Source organism: Atractosteus spatula, chromosome 9, assembly GCF_055471065.1.
Source record: "Atractosteus spatula isolate fAtrSpa1 chromosome 9, fAtrSpa1.hap1, whole genome shotgun sequence".
Taxonomy (NCBI): Eukaryota; Metazoa; Chordata; class Actinopteri; order Semionotiformes; family Lepisosteidae; genus Atractosteus; species Atractosteus spatula.
The window spans coordinates 54,877,589-54,893,141 of NC_142714.1; the positions used below are offsets into that span (position 1 = coordinate 54,877,589).

At 34.2% G+C, this 15,553-nt stretch overlaps 1 protein-coding gene across 1 annotated transcript in view; it reads left to right on the forward strand.

The window, feature by feature from the left end:
- aff2 (ALF transcription elongation factor 2) overlaps positions 1–15,553 on the forward strand; it is a 172,848-nt gene that overhangs the window by 97,293 nt on the left and 60,002 nt on the right. The window contains exons 8-10 of the mRNA XM_088926059.1: positions 2,509–2,595; positions 5,940–5,976; positions 6,211–6,265. Of these exons, the coding sequence (XP_088782185.1) occupies positions 2,509–2,595; positions 5,940–5,976; positions 6,211–6,265 (179 nt within the window). The remainder of the gene's footprint in view (positions 1–2,508; positions 2,596–5,939; positions 5,977–6,210; positions 6,266–15,553) is intronic.

Here is a 15,553-nt window from a genome sequence, read left to right on the forward strand (position 1 = left end):
CTATTCAGTGGTAGCTTTTGGGTTTCCCAGAGAATTTAAATCTTATAATCTGTGACGTAATAAAATGTGTACTTTATATTATTTCAATCAGCATTAACATGCCTTATGCTTACCCTTGTACTTTAAATAATAAGTACTATATATCATCCTGTTTTTACCATATTTTCTTTGGCAAGATGCTTACTTTAAATTTAACTAACTTTTTCTTATTTATATATACATTACAAGATGTTTGTTTTTTGTGAGATAAATTATTTTACTCCACATCAGGAAGAAATAGGCAATCCATGTTTCCGCAATTCAAGCAATATCTGCTGACAATTTTAAGTGTCAATTTAGCTCTTTTATTACTATTTGCTACAGACATACCTTAAAAAAATGTGTTTAAACCATTAAAGGAAAATAAAAACTATTCCTTTAAGTCTTTTTTTTATTTTCATCATTAATGCTGTTAATATATAATGTTCTAAAAGTGTGTAACTGAGATTTTGTACTATTATTTCAACCCTTGTTTTTTAATTACAATATTGTTGTCATTAGCATTTAAAAGAAAGTCCAGTGTTTGATGGCCAGTAGTCCTTATATTTAACAAAACCTTATTTTGTTTGGAAACAAAATATACTATTGCTTCAATTTAAACTGACATAGACTTGGTACTAGTACTATTAGTACTTGGTTGTACTAGGTAATGTTATTTAGCTATCATCCACTGTGATTAGCCCTAGAAATGTCTATTTAACATATTGCATTATGTTTTATAATTGTTTATGTCCTCCTTTTTTTTCCTTTTAATTTTGGCTCTGTTTGGATCAGTGACCTAATCCACATATTATGAAGATGAACAATATGTAAAATACACAGGATTTAAATTTCCAAGGATTTTGTTTCTGGGGTATTTTTGGCTGACAATATTTATTTTAGTTTTACAACAATTATTTTAGTCTTAAATTAGGCATTCCTTCTTCGTTTCACCTTGGAAAAGTGTGGAAACTGACTAAAGGCATGCATATTCTCGGGTTTTACAATATTTGTTACATATTCTCTGGTTTTATTATTTTTTGTATGCATTTTTACCACAATTTATGCCAATTAAATAAGACTGTGGTTGTTGCTAATATTGTGATTCCTACCAGTAGATAACACAGCTTGACTCTGCCTTTCTGCAGACACATCCCTTCTGTCACTTGGGAGGGGTCTTAGATTCGGAGGCAATGGCAAGATTGCTGTAGCTTTCATCATTCCAGGATTGCCAGCATGCAGCAACAGTGGCTGCACGTTTCAGTAGACCAGCACCCCATTGCAACTGGCTTCCGTAAAGTTCTTTGAGCTGACGTTAAGCAGGAAGATAATTGTCTGTGGCAAATACCTTTCAGTTTGAATTCTGAATAATCTATGGACTACAATGATATCATCTTAATGTTGGTTGTTATGTAGTTATAATTTACTCTGCTTGAACTAGCAATTGCTGCAGGAAATGCAATTAAGTTTTCCCAGCACCTGAATGCGATGAGGTCAAGAGGTATTACTAACAGACTTGTTACTTTCAGAGAATAGCAGTCCTCATCTGCAGGTTGTGATAGATTGCATTGGAGCAGGTTTCAGGCAGTTACACCAGCTGTTGAACTGAGAACTGATTTGTTATAATGGGTTCATTTTATCGAGAATATGTTAGAGCACTTTTTGTAGTTATTGCCAGTATACACTAGCACATACAGAGTACAGTACTTTATACCCACATTAATTATACAGAATTATTTTGGCCTGTACTGTATGTTAAATAATAAGAAAAATTGTTTATTCATTCCTTCACACATGTTCTCTTAAATAAACCTGCATCAATACATTATGCAGTTTGCATTCTCATTAAAAGAGAGAAAATAAATATACAGTACTATTTAGAAAGTGTGATGAATAAAATACATGCAAAATGAATGAACTGGAATGTATGAAATGCATGGGATATGTAAGGACTACTTTGGCTGTCTCGTGCATCAAAACAAACGTGTAGTGAAAACTGAAATCTTTTGTGAGGTTTTCTAGATTACATTTGATCAGCCCCAGGCTATCAACAGCAGAATGCTGCAGACACCCACTCATGTCTAATACAGCATGGAATATCTCACCTCTGAACAAACCTCTACAGGCATAGCTCATATATTGCTCTGTCGCCAAGGCATAATGATCTTTTTGAAGTTTGGAACTTGTGAAACATTAAAGGGGGTAGGTTTTAGGGGAGATAGGAAAAAATAAATAAATATTCACCAATTAAATGGGAGGTTAAGGAGCCCATTATGCTTTAGTTTCTGTCTCTGCCATTAATATGTATGAGCCTTCTGCGGCCTGTGAGCTGCAGTAATTATGATAGAACTGTTTGCCATCCTTGACTCATATGAATATATTTCAGCATTAATGGTGCTCCAGCACATGCAGGGCAAACCAAGCAGCGCATTAAGATGGAGACTAGTGTGTACTGTTAAATGAAGGTGACGTATCATTTTCCTTTCTCAGGAGATGACCCATTCCTGGCCTCCTCCCTTGACTGCCATTCACACACCAGGCAAAGCGGATCAGACCAAGTTTCCTATCCCATCCAAGGTAAGCACACAAGTTTCAAAGTTCACTCTTCAGACATGAGGACACATGATAAGTTTAATGTCTTTAAGAAGAAAAATCTTTCACAACTCCAAAGAAAGATTACCTAAAGCACAGTGCTTATATTTTTTTTCAGAGTGTACACATTAAAATAGAAGACTCAAGCACACAGTAATAGGCCATAGACAACACTGTCAAAAGTTAAATTATTAGTAATTTACTTTGTAAAATGCTGGAATGAATCATTTTTTCTGTAAAATATCTTTATTGCTAAACTTTATAAAAACAGTTCCTTTTCTATCTAGCAAGATATTGTAATTATTATTCTTGATTGACACATTTATATGTGCAGCAAATTGTTATGCCCTCCAGTAAGGTATTTCTTTCTAAGTGTGATCAGATATAGTTATAGACAAGTTACACATAGCTATTACCAAATCTTACAGTATGCACCTTTTAAAAAAAACTGTACTGCTACTGTTAACATCTGTCTGCAACTATGTCAGCTTGCAGTATAGTATAGATTGCAGTACAGTAAAAGTATAGATTGTGTGCTTAGGAAGAACTGCTATCCAGCAGTTTGCTAAGTAATACTTGTTTAATATACCAAGTATTGGAAGACCGTAAATTTAATTAAATGAAGTTATCCATTAAGACATTAATTTGCCATACCTGCTTATACAATATCGCTGTGATCGATACACTGGAACCTCACTAGCTTCAGTTATATTGTAGGTAATGGGATTATAAAACATTGTGAATTTTGGTATTATCACATTTTAAGGTCTATAAAGTCAGCAGAAGGAGAATGTACTGCATTAAGCAACAATCCAGTTATTGCTGATGATGGTATGTGATCTCTCTAAGGCTTGAATGAATTTTTAAATTGTACTTTTGATCTGTATTTCTGTAATAAGCCAGAATAAGCCATTTGGTCAGCTAATCCAAATGTTGCCATCATTCTTAGGTAACAATAAAATAATGTAGCATTATGATTAAGATATCCATGGATATAAATTACAAGGTTCCTAGCCTTCAAATCGTTTTACGTAATCAGCATCCCTGAAGTTGCACATGATAAGTCCTGAATTCACTTTTATTGTATTCACCAATGTTACATGAAGACACAATTAACTCCCCTCAGGGGGAAAAAAGAGTAGAGAAAAGTATCATCAGTGATATGAGTCACTGGAGTTGACTCCAGTCAGGTTTTTAGATCCTTGAAATAAACTGAAACATACAGATGTTCCCAGTAGAACAAAACAGGCAGTATCCTCAAAACTAAAGAAGTGAACAAAGCGAACATAGTCATCAGAAAAATTGTACTTTCAAAGAACACATCAAGTTACTTTCCTATCTATATTGAAGTTGGTGAGTGGAAGGGAATTTTATCAGCCACTTGGCGTCTTACTTGTAACATATCTCCTCTTAATAAGCACAACTTTCAATTGAGTGCCAAGATCCCCTTGAAAACACAATGTCTGTATTTTCAAAAGAAAACCGTATACTGTATTACAGTGAAAAAGTGTGGTCCTCAATACACTCACACTTCATTATTAGCAAATGCTGTGTCTGAAGCCCAGTGGAGACTTTCTGAGCAGAATTTAGCACCCCTGTCCTCACACCTCACACTATGCTTCTGAAGAAGAGTATGCTCCCCCATGGGGCACTGCACTTGATGTGGTCTATCTACAGTTAGGAGATATGAAATTATTGCTACAGCAAAGAATTAGCTGAAAGGTTTCATTGTAGTAACTATCATGTAGACTGCATTCAGTGACAGAAACTGAGCTCACTATTAACTTATTTTTGTTAGTATGAAATTAGAGTAGTGAATGAAACACTTTTGCAATATTATTAGTAATCTACCCATTTAGGGCAAAAACAACAAGAGTAATATGATTATTTTGAACACTGATGAAAAGAAAGATACTGGAGATTATAAGTATTATATTGAAAAACAATTATAGTTGAAAGTGATGAATATAGAAGACAGTTTGCTGTACTTTCTTTTTTAACTCTTGCAAAATGTATAATTTAAAGAAGCAAGTAATAGAAAATAGAAGCAGAATTTTTTTTTTTACAAATTATAGTGTATTGATGATCCATTTGATGATGATTCCAATGCAAGATCTATTTGCTTTTGGTCACGATGCAGTGGCAGCTGGGATTGACTTGGAAAGCTGTGTAGTGGAGCCAGAACTAGGTCCAGAATGATCCCACAGATTATAACTGGATGTTGTTTTTGTTCAAATTGTTTCTATTCTACTACTTTTATAATGTGCTCTCAGTGAATATGGGACACTCTGGATTTGTGCTTGCCATGAGAAAGTACTCTGGGAAACTGCAGTTGAGTCAAAAGATGTATGTTTTTAAAAAAATCTGAAATGTACAACCTTGGACTTTTCCAAATGTCCAAAAACAGGACAATAAATCAATGATAAAATGTAATTTTCTACCACATACGTTTGTGTTTGTTCATAGCAGTGCTTAACGTTTGTCACACTGACTGTTTATCTGCCAGATCCCCCCCCAGCAAATCATTATCAGGAAAATTTTTATTGTGTTTCATTGTATAATCTGTGGGAAATAAGCATGTTCTGGGAGTTATGTGAAAACATAATTTATTAAATTTGCTCCCCTGACACATGCCTATTTTTATGTCAGAGTTAAAAAAATAAATATTATTTTAAAATGAAAAAAAAATCTAAATAGGTGGACTGTTCGTTCTAGTAGAATTTTTGGGTATAGGTTTAAAAAGCATCCAGAAACAATAGGATTATGCTTTGATAATACCAACACAATTTGACTGTTTTCTTGGTAGTAGTTCATAGTAGTTTGTAGTAGTCAGTGGTTGTAGTGAAAACTGTTATCTTGGTATTTTCAAAATGATCACACTCACCTCCACTGGAAATGCTGAATGTCAGCAGTAGAAATTTGCAGCACAAGGCTGCCTGACAGAGGTAAGGCTTAACATTTCCATATCTTACAGTCCATCGCTGTGCTGTCCTGCTGTTCATAGCCCTTGTGTCTGGGGCCTAGTTTCCATTTACCACTTGTGATTTTCTTCTTATATCACCCAGTTTTCTCATTGGTGTCTTAATGTTAAATGGCCAGAATCCCTTATCCTGATCTTACTGACAATTTTGAGAGCAGGGTCAATAAGTCCTTATTTAATAAGTCTATCATTTAAATGAGCTGTTTCCTCTTCTGCCTACACAGACTGACACATGATTTGTGTGTTCTAATTCTTTTAATATAAATTAAGTCTCCAAGCAAAACCACATCCTACATATTTGTCTTCACTACAATTTCCTCAAAGTGCACTATATTCTCTTTTTTTCCAGGACTCCCAACATTTAACCTCAGGATACAATGGACAAAGTAGGTCTTCCTTTGTTGTTGTAATCTACATGCCAACTTAATCCTTCTGAAATGTAATTAAATCTAGGAATGAAATATTAATTATATGGTGCAACAGAGGAACATTGTTAATTTTCATTAAAACGTTATGCTATGTGACATGTTGTTAGTAAAGCTAAATTGATAGCTTGACGGCTTTTGGACAACGTTTAATCAAAACAGTGCTCTGACATTTAAATGTAAATTCCTTTGCAGAACGGTGCAATGTTCCCAGTAACAAGCCTGCAACCAAGTCTGTGCCACAGAAGTCGTGAGTATTCATTTGTTTTCTGAACAGAGCTGGACCACTAACTTAAGAAACACAAATATATTCAGAATTTCCTCCTTAACTATCTTTGTACTTTTTTGGACAAAATTGTTAAACATTAATAAGTAAGGTAGTTTTTAAAGTCATATTCAGATTATTTAATAATATTTTATACTTGTTCTTCTTGTGATTTCCGGCAAGTAGGATTTGTTTGCTCATAAAGTGTATGTGATCCATATTAAGCATTGTAATATTCAATGCTAAATGTTTTTGGTTAATTCATTTGTGGCGGGAGTGCACAATGAACAGAGTCCAAGCAATATGTGTCAATTTATAAATCTAAGTACATTTGGTGCAACTGAGGATAAAGTATGTTCATCTATTAAAACAAAGCCCTGTGCAATCTGGCAGACAACACAGAGCATATTTATAATGTGCTTTTTTCTAATTATATTTCTCTTGTACGGATGCCAGTCACCTGCATTTTACAACTTTTTTTTTTCATGATATGATGCATTTTTTCCAGTAGTAGCTTTGTATTTCTAGGAAGTCTTAAATGATTTAATGTTAAAACATTCTAAATGTTTGGGGAATGCCTGCCCTAGGCAAGTGCATTTTTGTCAATACAGACATTGTCTAGGATAGCTGAATGCATTGACTGTGGGTCAAGCAGGTTCTTCTGCTGTGAACTTTGTTACTGCCAAATAAGCACAGCTGAACAGTAGTTAGGTACATATTATACAGAGCAGCTAGCCTGAAAGTATAACATACTATGCATGCATTGTACAGCAATAAATGGAATCAGTCTTGTCCAGTTAAACAAATATTATTATTTAATGTACAGAATTAAGTGGTTGCACACATTTGATTATTTAGTATGTCACGGCAGTTAGAACAAAAATGTAAATGACTGAGGGAAGAAGAAGTATAGAAAATTTTAATGAAATAGTTAATTTGCAGAGATTTGAGTTAAGGGCCATTTTTGTTTTTAAAGTTATCTAATGTGTGCCTTATAAATAAATCATTTCTGTTTGAAAATATGAGGGAAAATATATATTTTCAATGTGAAAAACTTGAAGTATAGCTTTAATTAAGCAGAAGAACTTGTGGTATTAATTAATTGTGGTAATTAAGAAGAGGTGATGTGGTATATTGCATGAATATCAAAGACAACTAGTGAAGTGGATCAAAGCATTTGAGCTTCATGGCTAGCATTATCTCAGTGTCAATGTAATTCCCAATCTGATCCATCTGACCATAGCCCACCCTGTCAGTGGATGACTGTCTGTCCTCTTTCCCAGAGTCTGAGAGCCGCTCATGGCAGTGAGCTCAAAGTCAGCTTGTGCTAATGTTGCTGCCATTATAATACACAGTGCACTTGAAGTGAGCAGACAATATATTGCATGGCCAGTGCTCCAATGTCAAAACGTATAATTAAATGCTAACAATTTCATTTTAAATGCCTCAAGTGATGTTTGTCATGTATTTCTGTAGATTAATTGGACTATTCTTTAGTTAAAATTATCTAGAGATAAGTTAAAAGAATATCCAAGCCAGATTTTCAACAGTACAAACAAATCTTGTATGAGGTCCACATTCCATAGCAGAATGAAGTTGACAGTATCATGAGAGATCCTTATTTTTGAGAGAGTTAAAATACATGTTTAAATATACATACATAAAATGGATACCTAGTTTTTATTTGTATAGTGTTTACAATTATAAACACTCACCTTGTATCTTTATATTTAAAGGACATTTAAAAGACAAATGTTTGAGAAAGAAAAAGCTTTAAAAGGATCTGTAAAAAATGTTGTTTTAGACTAAATGTATATCATGTATTCCGCTCCATAACATCTGCAGTTGTCCATTAATGTGCATTTGCAAAACATTAATTTGGAATTTACCTCTACAGAGAGTAATTAAACTGCACAGTGCTGTTTGCCTGCACTATCACTTTATTGTAGCTGAAGATTATGATCACTGTAATATACACTGTAAAAGCCATTAGTCACAACCAAACATCACTATTGCTACAGTTACTGTGCAACAATGTGAGCAGTAATATAATTTAACACAAAGTCATCTAGGTTGAATTTGGATCTATTTTTATGATATAGAAGACATTTACACAATGAGCTGTATAATGCAAAAAATATGCTGAGAAGTTACAATATATACAGCATATACAAGTAACAATGCTATGTGTCATTTATTCTGGACATGCTGTGTGTGTAAAGAATATTATACCATGTGCTAAAATGTACTCAAATCACATAAGACATTATTTGTACATGAGTTATTGGTTGATAACGGTGAACAAACTGTTTAAGCTTTTCAATAAGGATGAATATATTTTGAGGCTACAGGGTTGGTCATAACAAAAAGGGCATGATCCAGGTGGATCAACAGTGACTGACATGCCCATCACAGTCTGATGGGGAACCTTTCTGGGATGATCTGGGATGACAATGAATCCAAGATGTACAAGAGGAATGGGACAGAATTCCACAAGACAGCATCTGGATCCTGGTGTAAAGGCTAAATTGCAGATAGTGTACACATGATTTATTGCACTGCTAGTTATGGCTGTCCTGATGACCAGCCCTGCTGATGACAAATGTTAATCAATATAATGTGTTTGTCTACTGCACGTTCAGTCTATTTAATAAAATGTCAGTGCAGTTACTACAAAATTATTATTTTCCTGATAATAACCTTGTGAATTTTACATTTATAAGTAAAAAGGTTTTTGGTGCTGGTGTGTATATATATATAAAATGTCTACTTGTCAAGGGGAAAGAGAGGTTGCTTTGTGACTACAGTATCTCAAGAAACAAAAACAGCCTCAGCCCTTAATGATGCCTTGCGTTTCCACCCCACCACAGACTCAAAGCTAAAGAGGAACTGTATCTGACAACCTCTCATGACCTTTCACACTGGATTAAGATTCCAAGTGCTGCTATGGTAACAGAACCTTGAAAATAAGATCTTTGTAGAAAGCAAAGGGAACTTTATTTTGTGTGATGAATAACTGTTAATTTAAATTTCATATACAGTATGTAGAAAATTATTGGAAAAAGCAATCCTCTCTATTTCAAACAGTAGAAAACAATATCCTTTATGTTCCATTTTTACAACAGTCTATCCACTCTAGTTCTAGTTTTTAAGAAATTATTACTTTAGAAATTGTACATTGCATTGCATTGCATCGAGTTGAAGAATCATGTATACAGCCAATTTAATGGAGTGTAATGGTGACTGATAGCTCTTTATGGATGAAACCAATTCTAAACCCTGATGCGCATACTGAGTTTATGCCTAAACCTGACTTCAGAAAAATTCTTATGATTTTTTTTGTTTGCAAAACTGTGTGATTTAATTATGACAAACACTTCTGAATTAAATATTTAATATGTACCTCAACAGATGAAGTAAAATAGAAATAAATAAAATAATAATTACATATTTAATATAGTTCTTAAACCTGCAGTTGAAATTTTACTAAATTTACACTGAACAGATTGTGACTTAAAAAGTGACTGACAGGCAAACTAAATAAGCTATGAAAAGTAGAAATAACTATTTTTGAAGGCTGAGGTAATGGACTATACAGTATGGACAAGGACATCCCCATAGGAGGATCCTAATAGTGTCTGTGTGGTTTTAAATCACAGGTTAGCTCTTTGTGTTACCAGTGACAAGGAGTAAAAGGACTCTTTCTGATAACTACGGTTCCTACATTGATCTGTTTAGTTTTTAAATCCACACACCCTCCATTCACCCAGACAGGTCAAGCTTTTCAGACAGAGCCATTCCTGTACTTGTCAACTGGTAAAGCTGTACATTTTCTTTTTTTTTCACTTTAAAAAATGAGTGATTGTACCTGCCAAAAGACTGAAATTAGTACATATGGTTTTACAGTGTCATGGCGAAAGAAAATAAAATATTGCTCCCATAGAGGCTGTGATCATTTTCACAAAGCATCAGGAATGCTGGAGCCTTCTTACATTCAAGACCAATATAAAACAGTCACTGTGTCTTTTGTTTCCTTTTTTGCTTTAAATTGTAGACTTAGAGTTGTAAAATGTCAGATCCTGGCTTTATTCTGTATTTTAGTATAGAATACTGTAGCTTATTCCAGAAATCTTTACCTGTGAAAACATTCAAATAGAGATATTGGATTTTCATCTGCATCCTTTTACAACATTATCAGATTTCTTTTTCTGTCTAACATTATTACCAAATAGTTTTTAACTATCCATCTTTTTTTTTGGTCTCTGATGATTGACTATAATTGAATTTGGGTGCTATGCACTGTACAACACAAACTTTTGTGTCACTAAAAAAGTAATATAGTTCTTTGACTTTCCCACAAGAGTGTGTGCTAGTATAGATATTAAATGTTTGACCGAGCCATTTTAAACACATTGTGCCTGATTATAATCTTTTTCATACCTTCTGCACTATTACATTACTGAAGATCAGTCTGTCTTGTTTTGGCTGGGCAGTGGGCAACATGAAGCTGGATGTCTGAGACACAGTGACACTTAATGGGTCTTAAAGTTGCTTTCTGAGTGATGACAGCTCTTTCTCACCTGACTAGCTTTGTTGACAAGTCAGCAGCTGACAGATCTAGAACAAAGTAGCAGCTCAGGGCACTAGAGGCAAGTGTGCCTGAGAAGAGTAAATAAGTTGGCCCACCAACAGAAGGAAGTGCACAACATGTAAGTAGTTTCATACTTAAATGTTAAGTACAGTTTCTTGTACTGAGGGGAGACACATAAAATGACAGGATGACAAGAAAAAACTATTCCATCCATCCACACTGATGGATAAGTGGAGATTAATCTACTGTAAATGAACATAAAAAAGGTTTGGAATCATAAGAAATAAATGAATTATTGATGCTGCCTATTTAAGGTACACTCTCAGTTTCATTTTTTAAACTTATATTACCTCTTGGAGTGAAGCAGCGATTAAATCTATATTTCTTATACACATATACAGTAATATACGTGTATACACCCATAACCCAGACAGTCACAGAGTAGAGCACTGGACTAGCACCGTGACGATCAGGTACCACTCATCACTTGCCCGGACGTCATGGTGAACAATGGATAACCTCTCCTTGTCACAGACGGCTCTTTTCAGAGCTTTAATTCTGGAATCAGAAATATTCTGATTTTGTCTGAATATGAAGGACAGGGGCAAGGCTAGAAACTGTGAGCACATTCAGCTGGAACGAACATTTGCTTGGTTCTTTGATAACACTCAGAGTCACTGCACAGAGAACAGAACTGAGCACATAGACATACAGCTGCTATACATATGCGAGACCCTGAGAGACTACATTTTTACAATAAAAACTGACTGTAATCAAACTTGTAACAGTTTTGGATAAACTGTGAGATAACACCAATGCCTAATTCTAAAATCCAGTACATCTGATTTGTTGAGTTTTAGTATCATGTTAATTTTTCTTATGTTCCTTTTGGATTTTCAGTATTTTACATAGTTTCTTCCCTATGCTTAAGCAACTTTGTGAAGGAGTAGCAGGCATTGTAGTGTGGTTCATTGTGAGAACAGTAATGTGCAAAGATACAGTATATAGTAGATCAAAATTGCTGAAGCCACTTTGTTTCTTAAAGGTACTTTATTCCAGACGTCCTTACCAGTAAGAAATTGCTACTTTCTTTGAAAACATGATCAGAATAAGATGTAGCTGCTTGTTTAACACCAACTGTAATTCATTAAGGAGTTACTGGATTGTGTTGTTAAACCCCAGTGACTTTTGGCTCTAAAGGAGTGTTTTCAATTGAATTGAGATAATGGTTAATGATCACCTCTTTATCATCATATTTTTAAGGCACCATATCAATATAAGGAATTATTATTATTGTTGTTGTTCTTATGGGTTCTGAACATCAACCTGCTGCTGATAAATGCAAACACAGCAACATGCTGTCAATAAAGAGGCATTATTGAACACCTCCTGAGGTCAGGTCTATACTAACAGAAGCCTCAAAAGTCAGATAGTGTTGTCACCTGGTCATAATTTTGTGTATTTGCTTGTTTCTGTTTTCTGTAATAAAGCAGTTTTTTTTAGATGTTTCACTTATTGCCTGGAGGAATGGGAAACTTGGTGAAAATACTACGATCCTCCACAAACTGAAAATATTAAGAGCACAAGCCAAGGAAAAACTGTTTTGTGCCATTTGAAAGGTAGAAACCCTAAAGAGGAAGCACTGCTGACAATAACGGAAACCTGAACAAAATGTCCTGTCTGAACAAATGTTAAAATAACCTAGGCAGACATGACACAGATATTTTGTTACTATGCTGCTTTGCGCCACTATACAGGTTGATATTTTAGTGATTAACACTGTCTAATGTTAAAAACAAAAGTGATGAACCCTCATATTGCATCTATGTCATGCCATCTTTTCATTATCTCATGGACACAGCATTCATTATTAATTATGTTTTGCCATATGGTCCAATTTGCAGCAGCATTTTCAACATTCTTTTAATAATGCATTTTCACATTCCCAAGTATGCCCCTTCTGGCCATGATTTAAATGGTATCTGCTGAGCTGTCAATAGATTTTATTTTAAAGACATATCGATGTTGCTCAGGGAACATATATTAAGTGACGATGTCATCTAATGGAGACGGATTTCATTCTTGAACAACTGAACAACTATTTTCTGAACAGAGACCTTTATGCCTTTTGTAGTAAATTCTGATTGATGCAAGAAAAATTCTGTCAATTAGGGATGATGTGATTTAGGTATCATCATGCCTGTCAGGAGATAGAAAATTGGTATTATTGAGTATTGGTAAAACTGAATATAGAAGGCATGTCAAGGTTGAGGCAATTTCTTGTATTTACAGTATTTTAATAAATGTTTAAATGTATTAAATAAACAGATAGAACTATAATTATATATGTAGTAGACTTTTGTTTTTATGAGGTAAATTGAATATTTAAACTAACAGTTAAATAGACACATTAAATTATTAAGAGATGGACAGACGTTTTGTATTGGGAACAGTCGCTAATATGAAAACCAATTCAGCTACCCAAATGCAGATAATGATACAGCACTTTGTAATGCTCTGGGGCACAAAGCATCTCAGTTAAATTATGAGGATCACCCAGCATTTCTCTCCAGCATTGTTCCTCAGCCTTTTCTCTGCTCCTAGCAAGTGTTCTACTAAGAGCTCTCGGAGGAGCACAGGCTGGACTCCCACAGTCCCCTGCTGCTAAATCACAGCCTGCTCACGAGTCGAAGGCAGCTATTGTGGAACTGTCAAACTGTGGAGTTAAATGGCTTGAAGTGAAAGCTCATGTTAACAAAAGCAACCATCTCTGTCAAGCAAAAACCCAGAGGATGACACTTAAATGGCAATTTGGCACTGATGGTGGTCGATTTTAAAATAAAAAAAATATGTAATAATAATGTGGGTGTAGAATGAGGTTTAGCAGGGAGGAGCTTCATTAGTTTCTGCTCTGTGTATGCTGACACGGGTTCAACACAAAGGCACTAAGGCCAAACAGGTTATGCAAGGGAGCATGTATTGATTGTTATGTCAGTGGTTTTTCAAGCAGTGTATTATAAACAGTAGCATGTAGTTCTGTTTCTGATTTTTCAGTCTTTATTAATTTATAAACCTCTTCTGGAACCTTAATGCTCTAGAACATTAACACAAAGTAATATACACACATGGTCTATATTTAAGGTTCTATTAGAATAAATTGGACAAGTTGTTTAAAATTAAAAAAAAAAACTGCTGAGGATTAGTGTCAGTTGCCATTGATGTACAGTTTGGGCTTTTCTGTAGCAATTGGACAAGTGTCCCATTATCTGTTTTGTGTCTTTTAAGTTCCATTTAAACAGGTGTATTCTAGAATTGGGTAAATATTATATATGTCTTTAGTTACTATTCTGAATCAACAACTGATAGTTACACCGTGTTTTAGATATTTACACAAAGTACCATTTTTTTACTACTTAGTGCATGGAGCATGTTCAACAAGGAAATTGTTTTATTTGTTGAAATCTTGTTGAAATACAGTATGCCAGGGCAAGTTAAAAGCCATACCAAAATCTAAAATTAAACTATATGTAAATAATAATTATTGGAATTGTACTGAGTACTGTATTGAGCATTCATTCAATATTTGGCTTTAATGACTCAAGGCATGTACCTTACTGCTACATTTCACAGTTTTTAAACACACTGTCATTCTGAAGTGCTTTCTCAATGCAGTAGCAGTGTTCCTCCCCTGGGACATTATAGTACAATAAAATAAAACAGCCCCATCTCCTGGCATTTCACTCTTTAATTTCTTTAATACTTAAGTAATTTTTCAGCTTCCCTTGATAGGAATGGTTAGGAATATCAGTGAAGTAACTGTCTTGGGATGTCACTACTATCACAGTAGCTGTTACCCATCCAAACCATCTCCCATGTCTTGCTTAAATGCTTTTTAGAAAATGAGATAGGTTCCTTTAAAATATTTCACCTTTGCAAAGTTTTATTTTAAATAAATCTTGTCAAACATGGTGAAAGATTTCTAGTCTTGCTATAATAATTCATTTTATAGCACATTTTCTGAGATTAATTTAAGATGCAATTGTGAAGACTTTAAGGCAGAAATTGCATTTTGAATAGTCACTCCAATGGCATATTGAAAGGAAGAGAAAATTGTATTATATTTGGCTAATCCATTACAATTTGGGCTGTGCTGTAAAAAACATGTTTCTCTTTAGCTTGAAGAATCTTCAGATTCAACACTGTGAAACGGAAAAACCTAATTTGACAATTAATAGAAAGCTTATTTCCAGTTTTGTTGGATGTAAACTTGCTGAATCTTCCTGTTTAACATTTTTGACATATAGTACAGGAATGTTTTATAGCTTATAGTTATATGGTTCATGTAGTTATATTGGTTCATATTGCCTCTGAATAGAAAGTTATTGCAGACACACCCTAGTTATGTTGTTTTTGTCCACTGGTAAACCCTTTCTGCATGGCTTCAGTGACGTTTTCATTTGTTGGAATGGTTCATTGATTAACCACACATATTTTGTGAGGTAATAAAAAAAATGGTAAGTTTAATTTTTTTCAGATGAACTTCCCATTTTTTTTTTATCATAACATGTTTATTATTTTATACAATAATTCCTGAAAATCTTTTGCCACAAAAACGAAACTAAATTTCTCTTTTTTTGCAGACATGCAACAGGGAATGGGATTGATTGATTACGTAATGAATA